This window comes from Lynx canadensis, chromosome A2, assembly GCF_007474595.2.
Source record: "Lynx canadensis isolate LIC74 chromosome A2, mLynCan4.pri.v2, whole genome shotgun sequence".
Classification (NCBI taxonomy): domain Eukaryota; kingdom Metazoa; phylum Chordata; class Mammalia; order Carnivora; family Felidae; genus Lynx; species Lynx canadensis.
Genome location: NC_044304.2, coordinates 58,130,193 through 58,156,148, shown reverse-complemented (window position 1 = coordinate 58,156,148; position 25,956 = coordinate 58,130,193). Strand labels below are relative to the sequence as shown.

Sequence of the window (25,956 nt, the reverse complement as noted above, 5' to 3'; positions counted from 1 at the left end):
ACAGCAGCTAACCCCTGCCCTGGTCCCAGCCACCGGTGAGCCTCTGGGCAGCAGCACACTGTGTGGCTGGACCATCATCCCCAAAGTCCTGCCCACACCCGGCCACCTGGTTCCCAGCTTTGACCCCCTAACTCAGTCGTAGCTGCTCAACCATCCTGGACAGTGGAGGGAATCCAGTGTGCCCTTCCCACCATGTGCCTGGTATTCTGCTTCTCCAGAGCTCAGCATTCCCGTCTTTAAAGTGGGAGGACACTCCTATGACCGTGGCGCCAGCCTGTGACAGGGAAGCTCGCTCCCATGTCCTGCCCTTGCCTCTGCAACTCTGCCCGGGGTTGCTGTGGTCCGCCCCCCCCCCCCCCCCCCCCCCTTGGCCTCCCCGTTGCAGTGCAAGCCTCAGCCCACGTGGGGCCTCCTCTGCAAGGACCACCGACACCCTGCCCCCTCTCCTCCAGTTTTCCTCCCTCCCGGCCGTCTCGAGTGCCACCTGCTTCTCTTGGAGTTGGCAGTGTCCCCTGGCCCCACCCTGATGACCCACGCCTGGAGCCAGGACAGGCCCATGTGAGTTTTGGATGTCCCATCCCCACACAGGGCCTCCTGGGTAGCGCCCAGGCCTGTCTGCTGCGGTGACTGAACACCATCCACCCATACCTGGGCCAGCCGTCCTCCCTGCTCTGCCCGGATGCAGGAACCCTGCTCTGACACAATAAGGGAGGGCCCCCGGGGAGAACTTGCTCGCCTCCCAGAGCATCCACACAGCAGGCTCCTTGGGCTCTGTGAAGCCAAAGAAGAAGAGCAGGTCTGGCGCGTTTGACGGGGGAGGCCGGGAACAGGGGCTCTGGCACTGTGAGCCTCTGTGACCTGTGTTCCTTTCCTCTGCCGCCCTGACTAGAGGACCGGCCTACAAACACCTCGGCTCTAGGTATGCTGTGCAGAGTAAGTGACAGGAAGGGTGGGAAATGTCCAGGACAGTCTCGGCCCACAGTTAGGGTCCAAATGGAAACTACTGGTGCTTTGTTGTGGGGTAGAGGGGGGACTTGGGGTGCTCATGAGCTCTTCTCACCTGTGATCACTGTACCCACTTCTAGGCTGGCTCGAGGGCCAAACAAGGCAATGTTTCAAAAGCCTTTGGGGCACTGGGGTGGCTTAATGGGTTAAGCATCTGAGTTCAGCTCAGGTTATGATCTTGTGGTTCTTGAGTTCCAGCCCCACATTGGGCTCCTCAGTGACAGTGTGGAGCCTCCTTGGGATTCTGTCTCTCTCTATCTCTCTCTCTCTCTCTGTCCCTCCCCCACTCGTGTGTGCTCTCTATCTCAAAATAAACTTTAAACAAGGCCTTTTGTGTGGTCAGGGGAACAATAACTATCAATAAATATTAATTAAATGCAAATACCATTTCGTCCTGTGATGACTTACAAGTACCCCATGAGGCAAATACAGTGACATCCACTTTTCAAATCTGGAAACTATACTCAGTAGTGTGGAGTTGCGACCAGCATCAAACTCAGACTTTTCTATGACTAATAACTAGTTACCCCACCACAGCCAGCATCTACAGAGTACTTAAGGTGAGCCAGGCACTCTCCATGGATTATCCCACTTAGTCTCCCACTCCTGACACTATGGGGTAGGTGGAGACTTGGGTCTTCTCTGCTCTGGATGAGAAAACTGAGATTCAGAGAGGTTAAGCAACTTGCCCAGCATCACACAGCAACTAAGTGGTTGAACTAACTTGAACCTGGGTCTTGCAGACACCAAGGTCTACGTTTTTGCTCTGCTCCTAAATAGAACCCATGTATACACTATAATTATGCGCATCTTTTCTCAGTCCCTGAACCACGACAAAGAGCCATCCATGGTGCTGAGAAGAATTTCTTTCCCTAGAATTATTCAGTCTTTTTTTTTTAAACATAGCATCACACATAAGTAATTTGACTTTTTTTCCTCCTCCAAGTGACTCATTTGAACACTCCAGAAACTGTGTCTTCCAGAGACACAGAGTGATGTCTGTTTTCTCCCTACCAGAAAACCCTAAATATTTCCATCTCAGGGACCATATGAATAATTTTGAATGAATGAATACTCCCTTGGGGTGAATTCCTTTCGAAAAATAACCAGGTGTCACATTATCAGGCAAACTCCAGCACGGAAATGAGAACTGTGGCACTGATTTTCCGGAAGCATCCATCTCGAAGGCCCTGACACAAACGCAGGATTCAGGATTCAGACTACAGACTTGCCTTATGGGCCCTCCAAAGGGCTACACTGTTTTGATGCTTCCACAAAGCGGGAGTAAACGACGTGCCTGATCTCCAAGCGGATGGCTGAGTGCTCATGGTGAATCTTCCACAGCAATCACTGTGTAGCGTGCTTACGAAATGAAATCAAGGCTAGATAAAAGACCAGAGGGGATGACACCGGACGCCACCAAAGGGAAGCCCCCCGGCCAGGCTGATGAAGAGGCTGCCTCTGAGGCAGTGATGCCCAGCAAGAGTCACCCGGCATGGGCCGAATCGCATTTGGATTAAATACAATGCCAGGTGCGTGCAACTGGTCGTGAAAAAGATGGAAACTGTCCATTTAATCTGAGGGAAGTGAAGAAGAAAGACAGTGTTTGGTGATGAAGAGAAAAGTGAGTGGGGAGGGCAGCACTGATATTTGTTGAGCACCTAGTATGTGCCCAGCAGCGACTACGTTCGTGTAATCCTCACCAGCTAGACACTATGGCTCCGTTACGGGGCGGGAGTTGGGGGGAGGGGTAAGCTAAGGCTCACTGAGGTTTAGTGACTTGGCCAAGGTCACCGTGTCACGTACTATGAAAATCTTCCCAACAATCCCTCCCCCCGGCAAACTCAAACCCTCTCTCCCTTTACCCCCCAGACAGACTTCCACCAAAGCCCCCCCGCTGGAGGAGCGCCTCCACTCACTGTTCTTTTAAAACATGCCTGCCTGGGGGTGCTTGGGTGGCTAAGTCAGTCCGACTGCGGCTCAGGTCGCGATCTCACGGTTCGTGGGTTCGAGCCCCGCATCAGGCTCTGTGCTGCCAGCTCAGAGCCTGGAGCCTGCCTTGGATTCTGTGTCTCCCTCTCTCTCTCTCTGCCCCTCCCCTGCTCACACTCTGTATCTCTCTTTCAAAAATAAATAAATATTAAAAAAATAAAAAAAACAAAACATGCCTGTCTCCTTTACTGTACTGGGATTCTTGGAGGCTGTCACTAGGTCTCTGCCAGTTCCATATTCCTGTACCCAGCACGGACCCAGCACACAGTAGGTTCTTCTACTACATCTGGTTTTTGAGATGCTGAATCTGCTTACTGAAAATATTACATTTCCGGGGCGCCTGAGTGGCTCAGTTGGTGAAGCATCCATTGTTGATTTCCGCTCAGGTCATGATCTCATGGGCATGAAATAGAGCCCTGCGTTGGGCTCAGCACAGAGCATACAGCCTGCTTGAGATTCTCTCTCTCCCTCTCTCTCTCTGCCCCTCCCCCACTCATGCTTGCTCTCTCTTTCAAGATAAATAAACTTAAAAAAAAACATTACATTTCCGATTTTAACCACATCTAACACCGTAATTTAAAAGAAATTCTAGGGGCGCCTGGGTGGCGCAGTCGGTTAAGCGTCCGACTTCAGCCAGGTCACGATCTCGCGGTCTGTGAGTTCGAGCCCCGCGTCGGGCTCTGGGCTGATGGCTCGGAGCCTGGAGCCTGTTTCTGATTCTGTGTCTCCCTCTCTCTCTGCCCCTCGCCCGTTCATGCTCTGTCTCTCTCTGTCCCGAAAATAAATAAACGTTGAAAAAAAAAATAAATAAAATAAATAAATAAAATTCTACATAAGCCAACACCTGTGGTGAACCTGGCCCCCTTCTTGCAATTTTTCCCACTTGAATCAGAAAATTTGGGGGTGGGGCCCAGCCGTCTGAGTTTCCACAAGCCTTCTGGGGACACTGCTGCCTACTGGAGTTTGAGAACCCTGCTTCTGCTCATACTCTCCCACCACGATATTATTATTATTATTATTATCAGCCTCATTTTATAGACAAGCAAACTGAAGCCGTGAAAGTTTGTGTTTTATTCAAGAAAGAGGCAAGTGGCCACGTAAACTCATGTCAGCTATTTATATCCAAGATGGAAGGCTTGGGTGTGCTTACCTGGATTATAAAGGAAGAAGACGGGGAGAAGGAGGAAGGGAGGGCAAAGCCCTCTCAGGGACATGGCAGGTGCATGGCCCACCCTCCACCACCCTCTGCGTCATCCCTGCAGCGAATTCACGGTGGCCTGTCCTCGGAGCTGGGCCCCCTGAACTCCTGAAGTATCAAGGGGCCACTCACTCCATTACTCTCACTTTCGTATTTACTAAGGCAAGAGAAGCCGACACATTTCTCAAACATTTCGCACACCCAAAAAATATGTTCCTGTAACGGATGGCGACAGATCTTTAGAACAGGTCCCGAAAGGGACCTTGACTCAAAACAGTCTCCGTGTTTGGAAAACACACATACCATCTCTCCTCCTCCCCCGAATTTCCTAAATACCCTTCGTGGGACGGGGCAAGGCCCCCTCACCGAGAAAATGGGGCCCGACTGCCGCCCACAAACATTCCCTCAGAACTTCCTCTTCTCGCACACCCCTGCTAGTTAGAAAAAATAAAACAAACTCCCTTTAACACTCTCCCTCAAATATTTGTGGATAATTAATTCACTGTTAATCAGTTGAGAAGGGTTCTTTGGTACTTTGTAAATAGAGAGAGAGCAGCCCCGGCCTCAGCAAATGTTATTCTTAAGCGGGAGGCTGCCGGCCGGGAAGGGCCACCTTGCAGCAGCCCTGTCGCCCGGACCAGGCCAGGCTGCCCACATTCCAGGCTGGACCCCGTGTCGGCCTCCGCCCGCAGCGGGGCCTCCAGGTGGGACCGGGGGGCCCCCCTCTCTCATGGTCACACCAGGCACTCAGCTTGCGTGGAAGGCTGAGGGGTTTCCAGTGAGTCACCGCGAGCAGCTGGTGACCGAGGGACGGTGTAAGCACGAGCCCTGGTTTTCTCTGCACTATATTTAGAACGGCACAGAAAATCCCATCCTTTGGTGTTTCCACCTGTTCAGACGTCCCGGAAGCTCCTCCACTCCGTCCGCCCACACCTCCCCCTTGCTGGGCCCTGCCCTGGGTCCCGTCTCCTGGCAGCTCCCGAAGTCTCCTGGTGGCCCTCCCTGCTTCCAGCAGCCAGCCTGTCACTCCCCGCTTCAATTCCCTCATGAGCTCCAAGCGTCCAAAGGGATTCATACCAGAGAGCCCCGAGCTTCGTAGGCTAGGGGCTTTTGCTCCTGTACCCCCTGCCCCCCTGGTAACTGCTTCTAAACTTTGGGATCCAGCAGAATCCTTAGGCTCAGATTTCTACCTAAATAAAACATAAGCACGTGATACTATGTGTTCACTCTTTGCGCGTATGGTCTCCTCCACCTGGAACCATGGTTCTTAACCTTGGCTGCACATTAGAACCACCTGGGGTGATTCCAAAAGCCTCGCTGCCCCCAGACACATCAAAGACCTCAGAAATTCAAGTCTCTGCGGAGAGAGGGCCCAGGTGTCGGTATTTTCCAGGACTCCCCAGTGACTGTCAATGGGCAGTCAAGTGAGAACCTCTCCACACCCTTTCTTCTCTTGGGGGGCTCCCACCCATCCGACAAGACCCAGCCACCCTGCCAGCACTCCAGGCATCGGGGAGCCCGTGTACCTCTGAGGCACCGTGCCCTCTTCGGCACACTGGACTTACAGGCTTCCTCTGTTCCAGTCTCCATCCACATCACTTTCCGGCCTCACTGGGTGGTGGTCCCCGCCCCCAGCCTTGGCCACCAGTCTCAGAGTTCCAGTGGCCACTCCGCTCGGTCCTCTCCACAGGGATGAGACCCAAGAGTGCCCCGCTGCTGTGGATACTTTCATGTGGATGTCCTACTATGGGATGTCTAAAACATGTGTGGGGTGATGAATTTTGGATCAAAAACTCCTTCCTTCGCTCAGCAGACACTGGTGAGGTCTCCCCTCTGCCTCAGTCCTGGGCTCCACACAGCAGATGAGCAGTCGGTGGGGGAGAGCTAGGGACTAACACGGCACGGTAAGACGGTCTCCTCCAGAGGACGGAGCTACCACTGGGGATGCTGAACGCTATTACGCAGAGGAGCACCTAACAGGGGATGATGCCTACTTTTTCTGGGGGACACAGGTCACTCTACCATTAGGACATCAGTTACCGTGTCCATGAGTTTGTGCTTGTAGAGCAACTGAGCCAGGGCTAACGCACGGTTAGGAACGTTAACCACTGCCGACTGATGATGCTAACAAAGACCTCTGCATCAAAACCTTACAAAACAACGGATGGATAAGATAGACGGGGGATGCGGTTAGACCCAGAAGACACACAAAGTAGAAACGGTTGGGAAATGCTCTTTCTGGGCCAGCCTGGAATTGTGCTGTGGAAGAGGAGATGGCTACTGGCAAGGTCCTTTCTCCGCTTCCTTCTTACTGAGCCCTGTTCTGTTTGTACCAGCGGATACGTAGAGAACACATGAGACTTCCCTGCCTTCCTTGCAGCTAGCGGTGGCCGTGTGATGCAGCACTGGCAGATGAGACCCAGCTGGAATGTGCCAGGAGCTTTCCTGGTATGAGCCCAGCCCCTTCCTCTGTGTTGCGGCCCACGTCTCCTTCCTGCTTGGAACGTGAGGTTGGAGCTGGTACCCACAGGCACAAAAGCCACAAGCTAAGAACAGCTGAGCAAAACTGCAGAGGGAGCCCTGGGCAGTGGTGGCACAGTGGTGTCCGTATGACGGGGGAGAAAAAGATACGTGTCTTGTTCAGGTACGACGGTCAGGCCTCTGTTGCGTGACTGGTAGGAGTGTTTTCATGCAATGAGAATGGGCCCCCTTGGCTACAGAGCCTCAGAACCCTCACCTCTAAAACAGTCAAAATATCAGTCATTAAGAGGGAGTAGAACAGGGGCGCCTGGGTGGCTCAGTCGGTTAAGCGTCCGACTTCGGCTCAGGTCATGGTCTCATGGTTCGTGGGTTCAAGCCCCGCGTTGGGCTCTGTGCTGATGGCTCAGAGTCTGGAGCCTGCTTCAGATTCTGTGTCTCCCCCTCTCTCTGCCCCTCCCCCGCTCATGTTCTGTCTCTGTCTCTCTCTCAAAAATAAAGCAACATTAAAAAACTTAAAAAACAAAAAAGAAGGAGTAGAACGTACGAAAAGTGCCTAGCACAGAGCTTGATGCACAGCTGGTCCTGCTCAGAGCCTTGGAGGCCCCAAGGTGGGGACACAGCTCACCGGCTGGTCTGCATGGTGGCTGGAGGGGGTTTTGGGGTGGGCAGAGTGAAGGGGAAGAAGTTTCCACCCTCTGCTGGGCCCTCTACATGCATTCTCTCCCAACAACCCTTGGTGTATTACAGCACTGCCTCACCCATTTGGTGGATGAGAAAACAGAGGCTTGGAATGGTTCAGTAAGGTCTCTGCGATCTTGGAGTCACAGTCTAGCGGGGACAGGGACCCAGGTATTGTGTGCGCCTGAGCCCTCTTGCTTTCTGGGGTGAAGGTTCTAACAGTCTGGGGTGACGATGCACGGGAGTGCAGGATGGCAGTGTGCCTGAACACATGGGGGCTGCGGCCTCATCCTGGAGAGACCATGAGCCCTTGAACAGTCTTTCTCAGCCCTGCATTTTTAAACCCTTTGTGTACCTCCAGCCGGCCCAGTAAATGCCTGACATTCTCCCCACCTATGCTCCATTTAAATTTAAAAGTTATGTTGGAAAGAATGAAGGCTGTATATGTCCCTGCATGTATTCATGCCTGGTATATCATCCGTATCTTGTCATAAAGGAGGCAAGGCTTTAGAATCTTCATTCTGGGTTCAAATCCCTCCTCCTCCGCATTTCTCAGCAAGAAGGAATAAAGCACAGATCACTAAGCACATATCCACTTCTCCAGCCTGCACAAGACCCCGCCATGAAGGCCCATCCACACGGCTTTCTCCTACCAAGGAAGCCACAGTCACTTTCGTCTGTAGATGACCACCCAAGCCACACACACATTCAACTGGGTTCGTTTCTTGAATAAAACACCTCCCCTTTGGCACTTGCCGGAGATATTTCCAATGAGTCACTGGAAGAAACCGATAAACCAAGGAACTTAAAACAGGTGAATATAAACAACCGGTTTTGAACTATATTTAGAACACCACAGAGAGCTATGCCTCAATCCTAGATGCTATTCTGGAGACATCGAAAGGTGGGCTGTTTCTCGTCTCCTTTTACTCAGAAAAGGAAGCCTTTTTCCAAAGTTCCACAGTCAGGCAAAATAAGTCAGGCACCACAGGTACTCGCTCCCACAGATGTGGCCAAGGGGGAGCTTGTAAGAAGGTAACTTGACTCCAAGACTCACAACAGAGACGTGAGACTCTGGTTGGAGGTATTCAATGTTTGCAGGGTATAATTAATTATTCTTTGCTTTCAGAATGTCCCTCCGTTGTTCAGTTTGAAGCTGGAGACGATGGTTGCGACAGATTTTAACAGAGACAAAGACAACGGGAAGAAAGGCATTCCTAACTTGGGCCTTCACACACTGTGGAAAGTGCCAAAGTTAATAATGACACCGTCCCCATCGTGAAAATCGGGTTAGTCCTCAAACATCACATCTCAAACAGCCTCACAAATATTACTGGGACCATTTGCAAAGCACCAAAGAACATTACAACCATAATAAGGAAGAATTCAGTCAACAGTCTCTGTTACAAGGACGCTCGAGCATATATGGCTTAAGAAGGGCTCTTGGTAAACCACGTTTGCAGTCTGGTATCCACAAAGTGCCCCAGCAAGCTTCTCAGCGTCTCTCTGTACTGATACGCTCTCCCTCCCTTTTGCAAGGACTCCTGGGCCCTGTCACTGACCCCCTCTCCCTCTTTTCAGCAATGTCACTTAATTATCTATTTTCAAATCACATAAAACAGAAGCCGCATGGCTGGATCTGGACCGGGATAATGGATTTCTACATCGCAGTTGTGGAGAAATCACCACGTTCAGTCACAGGGAACGCTTCATTTTAAAGACTGTTCGGCAAAGAAAGATCTAAGCTGGGAGACTTCCGAGCCATGAGGGAAGTCACAAAAATGATGAAGGCGTGCCATATTGAGTTAGGCAATAAACATGGCCTTTTGACGGTTATGGTGGATTTTGTTATAGGGCAAAGGATCGAAGAATCGGCCTGGGGACGTGTGTGTGTGTGTGTGTGTGTGTACATGTGCCTGCCTGTGTATTTATATGTGTGTGCACGCATGTGTGCGCACGTGCATGTGTGTTTGGGGTTTTCTTGTGTGTGACCGCATGTCCTTTGAGACTTTTCCTGCTCTCCTGGTTTGAAATGCTTTGTAAACATCTTGTGGTTAAACTGGGGTTGAACTGTACTTGCACCGACTACATCACATCCATCTGAAGTCCCTTGGGAGAAGACCAGGGCCCATTTTGTACCGAAAGTGCTTTATGAATGCAAGAGAGGATTCCTTGGCCTGGGGCAAGTTCCTATATAAACAGATTCTGACTTTGGTTTCTTTCAGTGGAGATTTCTAATCAGCCTGCATTCAATCCCAGACTCAACAGAAACTGCTGGTCAGACATCTTTTTTTTGTTTACATAATGATTTTTTTTTTTTAACCCAGAAACACTCATGGAGAACATCTCTTCCCAGTGTCACTGCAGGATTCACAAGAGAATAACAGAGGAGGAGAGGTGATAGGAGAGGGAGTTCCCAAACTGTCAGGCACCGGCCGGCAGCGCGGGCCCTGTCCCCCCCGGGGGTACTCACCATGGTCGTGGGCGAACACCAGCAGCTCGAGCCCCACCAGCATCTGAGCCAGCTCGTCATAGCGGCCACAGTGCTCCCCGGCTCCATGGGACATAAAGATGAGGGCCCTGCGGGGGTGAGAGGGAGCCCGGTTAGGAAGGTGGTGGACCACTGAGCACAGCTTGAACTTGAGCACAGAGCTTTCGTGATGCCAGTGAGCTGGAGACTGAATCTCCACCTAAATGCATGAGGGAAAGGGCACTGCTCTAAAATGCTAGGCTTCAGGGCGGGGCGTCTGGGTGGCTCAGTGGGTTAAGCATCCAACTTCGGCTCAGGCCATGATCTCAAGGTTCGTGGGTTCAAGCCTTGCATTGGGCTCTGTGCAGACAGAGCTTGGAGCTTAGAGCTTGGAGACTGCTTCAGAATCTGTGTCTCCCTCTCTCTCTGCCCTACCCCACTCATGCTTTCTTTCTCTCAAAGATAAATAAGCATTAAAAAAATCTTTGTAATTAAAAAAAAATGCTAGGCTTCAGGGCTATATGGAATGGAGCTCAAATTCCGGCTCTCCTGTGAACTCTCCGGCCAAGTACCCATCCCACAATGTTTCACTCCTTCGCCTGTAAAACAGTATCTCCCTTGGCAGAGGAGCAGGGCTCGTGAGGGTCAAGGAGCTACTTTATGCCAACGCATTGGGCACAGCGCACGTGGCAGCTTCCTCCAAGCCAGCTGCCCAGGCGACCCAGACCTCAACCAATCAGGACACGGCCTGTCTCGGGGACAGGCAGGTGACTCGAGCCAAGCTGGCTGGCTCCCATCAGAGCAGACCCCAGAGCTTTGGCTCAGGTAGGCAGGAGAAGGCACCCTCAGCTTCCCGCCAGGTGTGAGCCACAGAGACTGTGTGCCTCGAGGGGCTCCAGTCGTCCGGCAAAAACAGAGGATGAGTCAACCCAACAGAAGAGAGCCATGTAAAGAAGGGACCCCACGTCCTGATATTGTTGCTTGAGTCCTGAATCCAGCCCGGCCTGAAACCAGCATTCTCCCCCATCCCTGCCTTCTGCTATGCTGTTGAGGTAGGTCACTGGGTTTTCTGTACTTGTGAGGAGAAGAACCCTAACTGACATACAGCTCTCCGTGTTTGTGTGTAATAGTTTATTTAAATACCCATCCTTCCACAGGCAGCTGGAATTTGTATTATGTGCGTGCCTTGTATTCTCTTCCCCCCTTATCTGTCTGGCAAACTCCTCCCCTTACTTCAAGACCCAGCCTGAAGGTTCCCCTCTTCTGTGAAAGGTTTTACAGCCCCCAACTGGCTCTGCGAAGTCTCCTCTCTCCTCGGGGATCCTGCGATCCCTCTGTTAACGCAAGGACGGGCGCTGCTTTCTGCCTCCCTCCACCACCAGTTATGACCTTCTCCAGGACATGCAAAGACGTCATGTCTCCCTTGCTTTTAGCGTTAGTAGATAGCACACTTTGGGGCTCATGGTGGAGATTCTGCAAACGCTGTTTTGAACGAACGAATGAAGGCTGCGAGGTGTTGAAAGAAACGGCTGTATTTTGCACCTATGATCTGTGCAGGAGAAGCCCCGGGATCTGGAAGCAGAGCTTGGCTGGGCACCCTGTCACCCCGGAAAGCCTTCAGTGTGGCAGGGTGACTCTGGGACCCAAACACTACCACTACCGTGCTGTGACTCATCCCAGCTTCTCCACTAGCCAGAGTCGGCCTGGCCATGGTGGGGGTTGATGAAAGGGCATTTGGATTCTCAAACAGACAGTTGTCAAGACTCATATTCTTGGCATAAGCCCCATAGGATGCTAGATTCCCCTTCGGGCTAGGAGTGAACGCTGTGAGCAACACCCATCCAGTTTCTGCCAAAAGTGAGGGAGGGGGAGGAGTGGTGGAGAGGGAGTGGGGCTGGGAGGAGTAGAGATGGAAGAGGGGGAGAAGGGGGAAGGGGGGAAAACAGCTGCCATCTTCCTGAGCATTTACGGTACGTCAGTTCCTCCGTTAACCCCACACACGAGATTTCTAACCCTTACAGTCGTCTGAGGCTTTGATTTCTTTGTAGCTGAGAATGCAAATCAGAGAAGTGAAATTTATTGCCCAAGTCACACAGCAAATACAGATCACAGCACGTGACTTCCGGCTTTCAGGTCTCCCACTGGTCAGCCACCAGCAGGCTCAGAGCACAAGTCACCCGTCCCTTGCCTGCCTCCACACTCCTTATGGCCACCTCCCCCGTTTACCTCCCTGTCCTCACGAGGGGCCGGCAGTCATTCTTTGGCAGCGCCTGGTGCTTCCCGCCTCAGGACCTGGGGCCTTGCCAGTCCCCTCTCCCGAATGCTCGCCCCCAGATCTCCCCTGGTTGCTCCTCACACAGACATCACCTCGAAGAGGCCTCTTCTCCACCCCACCTGGGGTGGCCTCCCTCCCTTGGGCCTTTCTGACCCCCACTGGCCCCTCACCACACAGCACGTTCTGCCATTATTTGCACTGGTTTGTAACTGCACATCACAGTTTGCCCTTGTTTTGCAATTCACTTGCTTTCTTGGTTCCTGGCTCTCTCCTCCACTTTAAGGTCGGCTCAAGAGTCCAGGAGACGTGTCTACCTTCTTCTGGCGGAACCAGTGCTGTAGCCCAGGCCCCGGTGGCACTGAAGAGGGGCAGGCGGATGTATGTTAAGGGAATGAACACCTCACTCAAAAGCCCGTTTCTTTCGACAGCTCCACTCGCCAGGTTGTGCAGGGACAGAAGTGCACGGGCTTATTTCACCAGGCTACACGTTTTATTCTTTGAACAGTGTGCAAAATACCAGCGTTAACCTCATCTGCCTTTGGCATCTGTCCTCCCTGCCCATTTCCTAAAAATACAAGAGAAACATTTCACACCGTCTCCGTTGCTCCTCGGAACATCTGGCCACCTGCTCTTGATCAGACGTTAATCTGGGCAGATTACACCTGTCCAGCTGACGCTTCTGGGGTTGGCTGGGGGGTTTCCCCTTAGCTACTGAGGGGCATGGCCAGAACCTCTAAATAGTCCTCTCCCATCTGCAGAAGGGCTTCCAGAAGGGATGACACAAGCACTTTCACATCCTTTGGGGATGCGGCAGCTGCTGTATTAATTCAGACCACAGTTAATGCACACGAACAAGCGATCAAGCTGGGTCAGCCACCCGCCCCCCCCCCCCCAACTGCGGTCAGGGCCGGCTTGGTGGCAGAGGCCTTCAGGGTTTCCCTTAGTGCCCAAAGCAGTGGCATAAGGCACTGTCATTATGCCTGGGATTGCTTGTTAATAGTCTACCTCTGAGATATGATGTGGAAAAATACTTGGCCTCTGACTCTACAGAAATTTCTTCTAATCCAGTGGTTCTCAACTTTGCCTACAGCTTGAAGTCGCCTGGAGTGCTTTAAAAAATGCGGAGGCTAGGTCCTGCCCCCAGAGAACCTCTGGGTTTAACTGGTCTGGGGTAGGAAAAGCTCCCCGGTGGTTCTGACATGCGGAAGCACCTGCAGTCATCACAGTGCACGGCTTGGGCAACCGTACTGCTCAGCCAGTGGCAAGAATGCAGCTAATGGCCTGGAGGCTTACAGCCACTTTGGAGCCACTTATCTGCCCAGGGAACATGCCGGGCAAACCACACGTTCTATCTGTAGAGATATACAGGCTGTCAGAGTTCGCTGCTGCCTTTCCTTTGGAAACAAAGCGAACTGACCTACTGCAGGGAGCAGAGGCTTCTTCAGTCCTTGTCTGCATGGATGATGCAGCATCTGCAGGCTTAGCCCCCTCCCTGCCCCCCCCCCCCCCCCCGCCCCCATCCCTGAACCAGACCAGCCATCTCAGCAGACACACGTTTGGACAAGTGGCCTCTTTCTGGTCTTCAGCTGCCCCCGTGGTAAGTGGGGTTCCGCTTAGTTTATGCATTCAGCTCTTGCCTGGGCCCCAGTTCTGATAATTAGGTCTCCCCTCCCCCTCCCCACACCTAACTGTTCCCTGGACCCAAGTCTTTGTTCTGTAGGATCTGTCTGGCAAAGTGAAAATCAAATCACATTACTCCTCTGCCTTAAACCCTTCAGAGACTTCTGGCTGCAAGAGAACAAAGCTATTGCCTCTGTGATGACATCCTCACCTCCCCCCCTCCCCTCTGCCTGTGGCCTCCTTTCCAACGCTCAGACATGCCAACTGGGGTGCGCTGCTAAATGTTTAACAACTGGGGTGGGGGGTCCCGGTTTGCCAGTTTCCACAGTGTAAACGCTCTCTCATGGCTGACTTCAGGTTAATGTGCCGTCACCGAACACAGACTTGAAGGGCACGCAAACCACTAGCAAGCCCACTCCCACCTCAGAGCCTCTGCCCCTGCTGAGGCATCTGCTGGGGACCCCTCCCGATCTGTGCACGATGGCTTGCACTGCCGTGTGGACCTCAGGCCTTCTGTGACCGCTGCAGTGGAAAGAGTCCCTTGAGACTTGTGACTGTCCAAAACCACTTGTCCACCACCAGGTTCCCTTCTGCCCCCACCCACCCACCCAGCTGGAATGTGTTCCACGAAGACAGGGGTGTCGTCTACATTGCTCACTGCTATATCCTCAGCCAGGGAAAATGCTGGTGCACAGCAGGAGCTTAGTACGGATTTGTTGACAGATCGGAGGACCCCTGTGGCCCGGATCCCTCCGCCCCCTGCAGCCCCCCAAGTCGGAGTTCAGGCCCAGGGGCAGGGGCCTTGGGAAGCCAGGTTTTCCTGGCCTCGGGTTTTCCACTGCTTCGTCCACCTCACCTGTCAGGTCACACCTGCTCCCCTTGTCAGACCTTCCTCCCCCCACCCCCCAACATACCTGCTGTACGTGTGGCCACTGTCTGCTCATCTGCTCCCCTGTCGCTGGCCCGCCCCCAGGTCCCACCCCTCGCAGCGCCCCCACCTTGTCTCCCTGGACACCCCCAGCCACACCCCCAGCCATGTGCATTTAGGCTTTGTGTCTCTGGGGGAAGGGAAACCCCCAGCCCGAGACTGTCTGCCGCGGGATGCTGACCTCCACTTGGAACTTCTTGTCTGGGGTTTCACAAGCTGTGGCGATTATACTTCTGCTCTGAACGCAGCCAGCAGTAAGGAACCGAGACGTGGTGAAATAAACGCCAAGGCTGCTGGGAGGCTGTCAACAGGACACACTGAAGCCAGGATGACCGGGCTCGAGTCCCGGCGTCACCACGCGTGGCCCCGCACAAGCCACCCACTGGCTCCCAGCCCACACTTGCAGGGTGGCAGCAACAGGGGACCTTGACTGAGGCCGTCCAGGAGTACCGACTCACAGCTTATCAGGTGCCAGGCGCCGGGGACCCACAGAGGGAGAAACAGCATTGTCCCTGCCCTCACACAGCTCACAGTCCGGCGAGAAAGACAGACAGACGCTCCGCAGAGGATACACCTGCGGGCGTGTACTGTGACGAGTGCCTTGGACACAGAGAGAAGGGACCACAGGGAGCCTTATTTGGACAGGAGGGAGTGACCCGGAAGGGCTCTTTCAGTGTGTAAGCTGAGAACTGACGGCTGAGAAAGAGAGAAGTCAGGGGTGTGGATGGATGGGAGGCATCAAGGGGCGTGGTCCTGCCCAGGGCAACACAGGTGTGCAATGGATCCCAGGAGCAAAAAGAAGGTCTCAGCATCTAGGACCCTGGCTGCAGGGCCAGGGGCCTGAGATCAACTCTGAGAAGGGAGGCAGCCAGAGCCTGTAGGGTCCCAGGAGCAAGGAACGGGAGGGGTTTCTCCTTACAGAGGATGGCTCAGAGCAGAGCCGCGAATGGATCTGACTTTTTGAAGCTTCCAGGGCCGCTGTGGAGAATGGAGGGAGAGATGAGGGATGATGTCTGTCAAGGAACCTGCAGGCTGGGCTCTCAGCAGGTGCCGGGCAAAGCGGTTCCCTCGCTCCCGCCCTCCCCTGGCATTCTGCAACCTCCACAGAGAACAGCAGCAGAAAATTAGCAGGGCCATTTATGCAGACAAGGCAATACCCACGGCGGCAGAAATTAGGTTGCAGAAGAGGCTGGCGAAGATCTTTTTCCTGGAACTTCTTTAATGGCTGCAGCCCATTGGGAGACAGTCGTTCCGGGAGAAGGCAATGACTGTCAGAGGGGGAGGCCCAGCCCCAGGAGCAGATGGCCTGCCTGGCATCCAGCCCTGGGAGGTGGGGCAGCTCCCAGTAAAGCATATGCAGCCCTTGAGATGAACAATGCCGCAGAACTTCTCAGAATTTATAAACCGGGGCTGGTGTGACCATGCCCAGGCCCGACAAAGTGGAATGTCCCCTCCATCAAAAAACTGTTTCTCCCTTTATTCCTTTGCTTGTTCATTGTTTCAGCGACTCAACTTTCTAGGTCTCGGTTTGCTCACCTGTCAAATGGGGATACTCCCGACACCTCCAACCCCAGACAGTACAGTGTCACATAAATGACCAAACGTGTCTGGAAGCTTTGGGTCTTCCTGGCACTCTGTAACTGCCTGCCATGAAGCTGTTTCCTCTGCTCACACAGACGGTCCACCTGCGGTCTAGAGCCCTGGCTTTACACTCCAGTGCTCCCAGGAACTGGCTCCTGGATGGGTGCGGGCCTCAGTTTCTCCACCTGTGTAATGGGGACACAGCGCCTCTGCCCTGGGGTTTTGAGATGAAATGAGAGAGTATGCGCAGGTGTGCTGAAGGGCTCTGCAGTCCAAGGGTGAGGCCTCTGCCTTTCCAGCCATCCACTCTGCCTGCTCACTCCCCAGAAAGTGAGGCCTATTCACGGGCCCACACTGTGTAGGGACCCCTGGAAGGTTGGGGGTAGGGGAAAACAGGCCTGCAGCCACCAATGGCTTGAAAGAGAGGGTCCGGTGCTAGAATAAAAACATTCACCTCTACGAAGGATGCCCCCATCTGTTACGTACAGGACCGTGGACTTGGCTGGGACAGCTTCCCCTCTAAGTGCACACCTGCAGAGGAGGTCACAACACCTCCCGCACAAGGCTGTCAGGAGGTGGAAATGAACCCACCTAAAGCACTTAGCATAGTCTGGTGCCGAGTAGAAAACATTAGGCTCTTTCCGGCCTGCCCTCTCCAAAGCAACGGCAAGCTTCATTAAAGGAAGAGCTGAATGCCCAACTGAAGACATAGGAAAATTCCGGAAGCCCAGGATTTGTGGGAGGAAACCCGTTTGTCGGGTGAGCACCGTGGACGTTCCTACCACCAGGCAGCAGCTCAGATGGCAAGGTGGGGGCATCCGACCCAGGGAGGGAAGGACGTTAGCCCCACAGACCCTCATGATGCCCTCAAGGGAAGTGGGGGGAGGGCATCTGCTGGCCTGTTCTGGGGGCAGCGCCTGCTGTAAGTTCTCACTTATCCCCAAGGCATCCCACTCAGGCACCCGGGTGGCTCATTCCATCATCCACATCCACCAGACTCCCTACTGCCAAATTTTCTGACTTTAAAAAAAAATTCACCCGGCACGTTTGTCATCAGGCCTGTGAGTGGGACTGAGAGGCTGAGCTGGACCCCTTTCCCATAACTAAAGCAGAATCCTGACAGGCTCTGCTGGAATCCAAATGTAACTGTTTCCCCTGCTATTCCACAGTGCCAGGATGACTTTGTTCCCCTCCGTCTCTGGCAGGGCTCCCGCAGCACAAATAGTGTGCGGCGGGGACGGGAATAGAACAAAACCCGCGAAGGGGTCTAAAATTTCATAGGGGGAGCTAGAAATAGACCTCTTATTTGTAAAACAGATCAATAACGCCTAGCTCACAGGGTCTTTGTGAGGGTTGATTGAGAGAATTTATGGAAAAGAACCCGGCAGGATGCTTGGTGCACAGTCAGGCATTACATAATAGCCAGTGCTGACAGCTGATATTTACTTTGGCTAGATATGGGCCTAAGTGTGTTATGCGCTAAATCATTTTAACCCTCACAACAACCCCATGAGGCGGGTACGTCTGTTTTCTCCATTTTTCTAATGAGAAAAGTCAGGCCCAGAGAGGCTACACAGCTTGCCTGAGGTCACACAGCCAGGAGGTTGAGAACTCAGCAGAACCTGAGCACAGCCAGGCTGGCTCTCACGTGCACATTCTTGACCACTGTGCGATTGCATAACAAGAGGAAGATGCTGCGCAGGCATGTCACAGTGCACGGTCAGGCAGTCCCCAGAGGCTCCTCGCCCTGACCAGCGTATCCCTCTGGCCTCCTGCCCCAGCCTGTCCACCAATCAAAGAAGGACATCTTGTTCTTTAGCTGGCCATCTTTGCCCATGCCTGTGGTCTGGCTCAAGTTCCATCCTTGCTCTCTATGAACTCGGAAACCTTGCCTGGTGCCCCCCACCTCCCCAGGCTGAGTTAGTAGCTCCCTCCTGAGATCCTAATAACACTCTGTTCACATCTCTTTTATCCAGTACTCATCAGCATCTAGTGTGAGTAGATCATGAGTTCTTTGAGGACAAGGACCATGTTTTATTGATTCATCCTGTGTCTTGTCCCTAGAAGCTAGGATGGCCTCTGTTCCATAAATGAATGAATGAATGAATAAGTGAATGAATGAATAAGTGAAGGAAGGGGCTCTGAGAAGGCAGACACAAACGTGGGCTGGGACAGTCAGGGGGGCATTCCTGGAGGCCTACAGACCACTCCTGCAGCCCCTCCAACTATTTTGAAAGCGCCAGATTCCCCCTCGTAAATGCCCTTTCACCTTGCCCTGCTAAGGAGGTTTCTGTTGTCTGCAATGGATACGCAGACTTCAGTCAAGCGCCCGGGACTGCTCTTGGCCCAAAGGAACAGGAGAATGAAGACAGGTGAGAAGGACCTGAACTGGGCATTCAAGGTGATAGAGGACCCATAAGAGGTACCAGGGTGCCCAGGCAGACTCCGACACTCCAAGGAAGGGGGTGGCCCAGAGGAAGGAGGGGCAGGAGCAAAGCTCAACAGAGCGGGGACAGTAGTCACACTGCAGGGGGCCCCAGATGCAGGAATAGAACTTGATTACATCCTCCAGGGACTTGGAGGCACTGAAAGTTTCTGCGCTAGGATGTGACAACCCAGAGGGACATACCTAAGGCTGGAAGGCAAATTCAAGATTCAGGAATGCAGTGGCAATTAGATTACTCATCTCTGAAACCCAGCCCCATCCTAGTTATTTATTTTTTTTAAAGGCGGATCTTCAATAGAGGTATTTTCCAAGGAGAAAATGAAATTAAAACACTTTAAAAGACCACAGAGAAAGTTTCCTTAAGAATTTTTTCATTTAAGGGGCGCCTCGGTGGCTCAGTTGGCTAAGCATGCGACTTCGGCTCAGGTCACGATCTCATGGTTCATGGGTTTGAGCCCCACTCTGTGCTGACAGCTCAGAGCCTGGAGCCTGCTTCAGATTCTGTATCTCCCTCTGTCTCTGCCCCTCCCCTTCTCACGCTCTGTCTCTTTCTCTCTCAACAATAAATAAACTTAAAAAAAAAAGAATTTTTTCACTTAATATACCTTTTGAAATGTTCACAACCCCAAACCCAGAACAGCTCTGTGTCAAGTATATTTACCTCAAATGCTGCTGTCTGAAGCCCCAAATGTCATTCATTCATTCATTCATTATCATAACACTGAAACAGAAGAGCTTGTCTAAGCAGAGAAGACATTCAGTACAGAGCACAGAAAGCAGATAAAGCCAGTCTCCTCCTGATTAGCAACAGCAGTGCTAACGGATATACACGAAGAGGCAGCGTGAGGTGGGCTGGAGCCTGGGAGTCACTCTGGACTTGGATCCTGAGTCTGGCCCTCACTAGCCCCACAGGCCTCAGACAAGGGACTCAGCCTCTCTCAGTCTCAGTCTCCTCATCTGTGAAATGGGCGCCAACAACAGAGCCTACTTCCCAGGGTCCTGAGGATCAGGTCAATAGCCCCTGCCGTCCACGTGAGTTCATGGTATTAACTCACCACGCGGGATCTAACCGGTACTTACTATTCCACGCCATTTTACAAATTAGGGAATAAGCACGGAGATGTTAAATGGCGATCTGCAAGGGAGGAAAATTTGATTGGAGGACACTCTTTCTTACCCGGGATGTTAAATTCCGAGGGAAATGGGGTGCTCTTTGTGTTCTTAAGGGGCGATGGGCTATGAATGGCTTGTGTTTGAAGAGGCCTCCACAGAGGACATTAGTAACCCCCCCCCCACCCCCCACCGGCAAGACTGGCTGGAGATTACCTGCCGGAGATCTGCTTCTATTTTTACAACCCTGAAATAAATGCACTGAGTCATTCATTCATTCATCAATGACCTGCTAGACCAGCTACGTGTCAATTCATCTAAGGATCCCATGAATAAGACAGTTCCACTGCTTCATGAAGGGAGGTCAGAGTGGGAACAACTCTCACCTCCCCGTGGCCCGCAGCACAGCCTCCCCACTCCACTCCCGACTGAATGCCTGGTTCTCTGGTTCAGTGCCCCTACTCTGCCCCACTTTGGTCTGACAGCCCGTTTCCTGTGTGATATGGGTCTGAAGCCTGCACTCCTCCTGTAAGTGCTCCCTCACGCCCCACTTACCCCTGAGGCCCACTATGGGGGCGAGAACACTGCTACCCGCTCTGATGTGACCCAGGCCCTGGGCCTCCATGCCACCCACTCTTCCCTTCCCCACTGGAAAGCCCTGCCGGGGTCCCCGAAGTACACACTTAGGGTTGGCTGGCTGAGCACCTGGCCTGTCTTCCTCTCCTTTTCGATGAAGCATGCCCTCTCAATACCAAAATGCTCCCAGAGACAGAAGACAGGCAAAAGTGGAGGCCACTCAGCTTTACTCCCACGTTCGCCATGTTCTGAGCTCCACCTCCCATCAGGAGATTGTTTGTGGACCGTTGAAAAGATCAGAATCCTACAAGAGTCTGTAAGGTCATACTGTGTCCCACCTGCCCCAGGAACTAGAGAGGCACCCCTCCCCCATCTTCCTTTTTTTCTTTTTTTTTGTCTATGCACCCTCTTTTAAAGAGCTCTGCGAAGAATCTGCAGCCTCCACAGTAGCCACAGCCCAGCCACAGTTCAAACTTCACATCCTGGCTATTCCACGCAGTGACATTTGGTTGTTTTTATGTTTGCATTGAAACTGCGTGTCACTTAGCTATCCCACGAAAGCAGAGAAATTCTTATTTGTGGAGCTGAGCACTTTATATATGTTATGCTGTCAAATGAGCTCCTTGACTATCCCACGCCCAGCCTCCTCCCAGGACCCAGAACCAGGGCATTTCAATACCGGCATGGGCCAAACCCTACCTTTGGTCTTTGAGAAAGTCACTTGTTGCCTCGCGGGCCTTACTTGTAAAGGAAGAAGAATCATCCATGCCGTGCACAGGAGTTTTGAAGTTTAAATGACAATGTTCTCAGAATTTCTAGCATTGCACCTGCCTAAATGCTGGTGTCCTTCTTTGGGCCTTCCTTTCCCCCTTATGTGCACGTCAGGGTTATACGAGTCAAGTTGTTTGAGAACACGCAAAGGAGGCCTGCACTTTCAAAGAATGTTCCAGACAGCCATTTAGTTATGTGCCGGGTCCCCTGCTGGTTTTCTGGTCTGTGCATTTGGGTTTTTTATATCTCAGACTCACATCAGGCAGGCACACCTGTGTCAGAAATGGATGGGAACTTAATCCACCCGGGGGTCGTACCTGAAACAGTTTTACTTGGAGCAGTGATGACCATCAGCCTACCAAAGTCTGAAGGCATTCTCTACTCCCTCAGCTGCAAGCCAGATGAAACGGCTCCAATATGCTAAGCACAATGGTTCCCTCAGGGAAACGAAGCAATCAGAGTGGAACCAGGCATGGGGCAAGACAGCAGCCACCTCGGACCCTGGCTGGCGCGGCAGCTCTCACTGCCACGGTCTGGGCTCGGTCTGCAACCCGCCTGTGTCTACAGACAAGGAAAGAAGACCGTGGCTTGCACAGACTAGAGGGTTTCAAAAACCCCACTCAGCGGGGTTCCTAATGAGCCAAAGTTACTAAATCATTTCAAAAACAGATAACGTGTGTGTGTCTGTTATAACTATAATTTTATTTTAAAAATTGCAACAAGTGGGTGGGGGGATGGGTGAAAACAGGTGATGGGGATTCAGGAGTATACTTGTGATGAGCACCGGGTGATGTATGGAAGTGATGAATCACTATATTGTACACCTGAAACTAATATTACACTGTATGTTGACTACCCGAATTTCAATAAAACTTGAAAAAAATTATAACAACATATTTTGAGTGTCTCTGTGCCAGGTGCTAGGCTACGTGCCTCCTCCAACCCCCGCTGACTGGAAAAGCTCAGAGTTCTAGATCCCATGGAGTCTTTTCAGATATCCGTTGATTCCTTCTTCAAAAATGTCCATTCTTAGTTTACAGAAGCCAAGTCTTCCTGGATCATGCTGGAAGTCATTAGCAAGTTTCTAAATTTCTTGTAGCAATACTACCTCCTAAGATGACCGTGTCTGTGACTCCTTCGAAGGATGCCCCTCTTCAGGGCTGCTACGTGTTTTGGCTCTCTTGGTGACTTTTCATCTTTTGGCCACATTTTCCAAAGGTCAGGATTTGTTCAGTGTTAGAAATTGGGAGGTGACTGTGAAGGTTCTCGCCCAAATATTTCAGTCCAGATGAAGCAAAAGGTTTAGGGTTACTCTAAGTAGCTACTAAGAAATACATTGGGAAGGAATAATTGATATGCCTGGTGAATTCATGAAGTGACAAATGCATGCCACCAAACCTTTCTCTATATATAACATTTTCAAATGCACACACCCACACACATAATTTATGTATGCTCGGAAAAGGAATGTGGGTCATTCTAAAAAATGGAAAAATACAGATAAGCCTAAAGGAAAATAAAATCCATCCATAACCTCACTACGCAGTGATAACCAGTATGAACATTCTGCTTCCTTTTGGGTTCTTTCTCTCCATATATATTAAACTTTGCTTGTCATTACTGATGGTGTTTCATCATAAATTAACAGCTACGATTTTCAATTGTAATTATAACTTATCATCGTAATCACACTGCATGTTTCATTTTGGATCCTGCCTTTGATTCCTTAACATCTTTCCATGAACAGCTGCCCCAGGAAGAACATTGCCACTTCCTTCCAAGTCACTCTGAGAGTGAATGGCGGGGGGGGGGGCATCTGAGAAAGCCCCCAGCACAGGGCCCAGCACCTGAGAGGTATCTAAGAAGTGATGAGGTGAAAAACACATAGCACTTGGACCCCTATTCCCTTCCTGAGTCCAGAGCAGACATTACTAATAAATCACAGCTCCCTACTCTTCTGATCCCCAGGCAGCCTGTAAGCCTTCGGCAGTTACCCAACTCTGGACGGCCACATACTATATTCCCCACCGGGCCCTGGTTTTGAGAAGGCTAGTTCTGTGTAGCTTAAATCCCCAATTTCCCCCCTAGGATGATGTCATCACTACTTGCAGCATCCAGCCTCTTGCATTCCACGAATCAGTAGTTGACTCTTTCACATGTAGCTTGGGCCTTCCATGTAGAGCACAGTGGAGCAATGCATCTGGGTTGCCCAAATAAGGGTCTGGCTTTAAAAGCTCTAGTCAGGTGTCCAGCAGACAAGAGACTCCCCTGCGGCACCATAGTGACTGGGCAGAATTTAGTTTAAGGCCGGTCCATCTTGACTCCTGGGCCATAAAAGAACGTTATCAAACAACTCTCAAAAATAGTAACATACTGAAGCCATTGGTGCTCCTTGATAAGTATCACAAGATGCCTGGAGTCATCTGGTCTTCTGAGCAGTAAAGCCTTAGCAAAGCCGTAAAGCCTTCCCAGCGTAAGGATAATTAAATTCCAAAGTGGGCCTGCCCTGAAGTTATTCAACTAGAAAATTACAAGCCACAGCAATGATGCATTTCCATATAAATGTGCACAAGCAAATCCAGCATCAACCAGCTTGAAACAGAGGGGGATAAATAGTTTGATGCATTTTAACACCTGATTTATCACACCACTAACATCTCTCTTTGGGCACTTAGCGCATTCCCCTCCCTGGGCCACCCAGATACCTGCCTCATCCGGCCTGCTAAGCCCAGAGGTTCTGGAAGGCAATGCCTTCCTCACTCTGCAGAGCCTCATGGGAGCCTGTGAGCAACTGGTGGGTCTGCAGTCAGGGTTGGCAGAGAGAAGCATGTGACATCACTCCGTCACCGGTGCGTCATGGGCTGTGGGCTGCATGACCATATCAACACCACCCCCCATCCCCACTGTCCTTCTTTCTCTCTGCAGCGGATGTGTCCCAGGACTGCTCTCCACTCAGCCTCTGGGACACTCGTTCCTTGCTAACCTCTCCTTTGCCGGCTCCTCTCACTCCTGTGGGTGTCCTGAGCAGCCCTGGGGGGGAGCAGAACAAGGCCAAGTCTCCTCCTAGGCCCACAGTCAAGCTTACTTTTTATAGGCAAAGAAAAATGTCCCCCGATGGACAAGAGCACCATCTCTCCTAAATAACATTTCCTCGAGATGTTTCGATGAACAGTCTAGACTTCCTCTGCACACAGCCCATTTTCCAAGCTGGAAGGCCTCGGAAAGCAGAAATCCAGGGCAAAAAGATGGAGACCCAGAACATCCTTTCATTATGGCTACCTGCAACTCCTTATTTAGACACCCAAGGTGTTGTATATTCTGAATATCACTGATATTCTAAAATATCCCGGATGAGGAAAACAACGTAAAATCAAAAACAACACAACATCCTATTGTTTATATTGCCCCGGAGAGCCTTCTCCATGTGTCTCCAACTCTGGTCTCCAGCCTCAACCCAGCCCCTATACCCATTACACCAAGGTCAGTGTTGCCAGGTCAGCAAGGCTGTGTGACTTCTCATTGTGAATCTACACATGCAGGTTAATAATCATAACAAAAATGGACAATGCATGTACAGGACATCACTGGCATTACAGAAGCGCACGTATACCTCTTTCTCCCTCCAGAAGTCACTGCTTGTCCTGACTCCTGGGATAATCACTGCTTTGCTTTTCTTCACAGTTAAAAAAAACTCTTTTAACGTTTATTTATTTTTGAGGGAGAGAGAGACAGAGTGAAAGTGGGGGAGGGGCAGACAGAGAGGGAGACACAGAATCCGAAGCAGGCTCCAGGCTCTGAGCTGTCAGCACAGAGCCCGACACGAGGCTTGAACCCATGAACTGTGAGATCATGACCTGAGCCGAAGTCGGATGCTCAACCCACTCAGCTGCCCAGGCGCCCCTGCTTTTCTTCACAGTTTAACCACTTTTGTATGGAGGGAAACAGTGGTCTGTTTAGTTTGGCCTGTGTTGAACTTGTGTGTGAACAGACTCATCCTGACGTTTTTTTCTGGGTCTTGATTGTTTCTTTTATTCCGTATGCCTTGGGAGCTCACCCACACGGATATGTGTAGCTGCAGGGTCATCTTTCACTACTGTACAGGATTCCACCATAAGGATATTTTATAATGCGCTTATCCAGCCTCCTATGGAGGGGCATTTGGATTGTTTCCAGTTTGGGCATGTTACGAGTCACGTTGCCATTCTTGCATGTCTCTAGGCACTCGTGGGCAAGAGTGTCTCTAGCGTGTCTATCTGGTAATAGTCCCCGGATAAGGCATGAAGATGTTCAGTTCTAGCAGGTGATGACAAACTGTTTTCCAGAGAGGTGGGACCGGTTTACATTCTTCCTTACAGGTATGAACATTTCTCTGCTCGCCTCACCACCGCTTGGTGATGTCAGACTTCAGATTCGCCAGTTCAATGGGTGTGAAATAGTATATTGTTGTGGTTTTAATTCCTGTTTGCTGACTACTGATGGGTGTGAGCGCGTCTGGCACATCATAAGCCTTCTGTGCTGAACTGCCTTGCACCACTGTGACCACATGCATTATGGATTACCCTCTCCCTCCTCTCTGCCGGTGAGCTCCTGTTCACTCTGCAACACCCAGTTCAGATGGACCCTTCTGGGTAACAGCATCCTTTCAAGTTCCCTGAGCCAGAATTAGTCACACATCTTGCTGGGTTCCCACAGTGCTGGGCTTAGTTGTGTCACACTCCCTGACCACCCTGGGCTGGAATAACCTGTTTCCTTATTGTTTCTGCCAGTCAATGACAATCTTCCTAAATTTCCCTTGTGTACATTGTGCAAAACAGCACCTGGCACA

The 25,956-nt window shown here is 51.6% G+C and overlaps 1 protein-coding gene across 6 annotated transcripts in view; it reads right to left on the bottom strand.

The window, feature by feature from the left end:
- Positions 1 to 25,956, bottom strand: part of MGLL (monoglyceride lipase) — a 250,014-nt gene that overhangs the window by 67,075 nt on the left and 156,983 nt on the right. For 5 of the 6 annotated variants that reach the window (XM_030307544.1, XM_030307546.1, XM_030307543.1 and 2 more), the window contains exon 3: positions 9,828 to 9,934. The exons of the other annotated variant lie outside the window; for it this stretch is intronic. In XM_030307544.1, the coding sequence (XP_030163404.1) occupies positions 9,828 to 9,934 (107 nt within the window). The remainder of the gene's footprint in view (positions 1 to 9,827; positions 9,935 to 25,956) is intronic. 6 annotated transcript variants of the gene reach the window in all.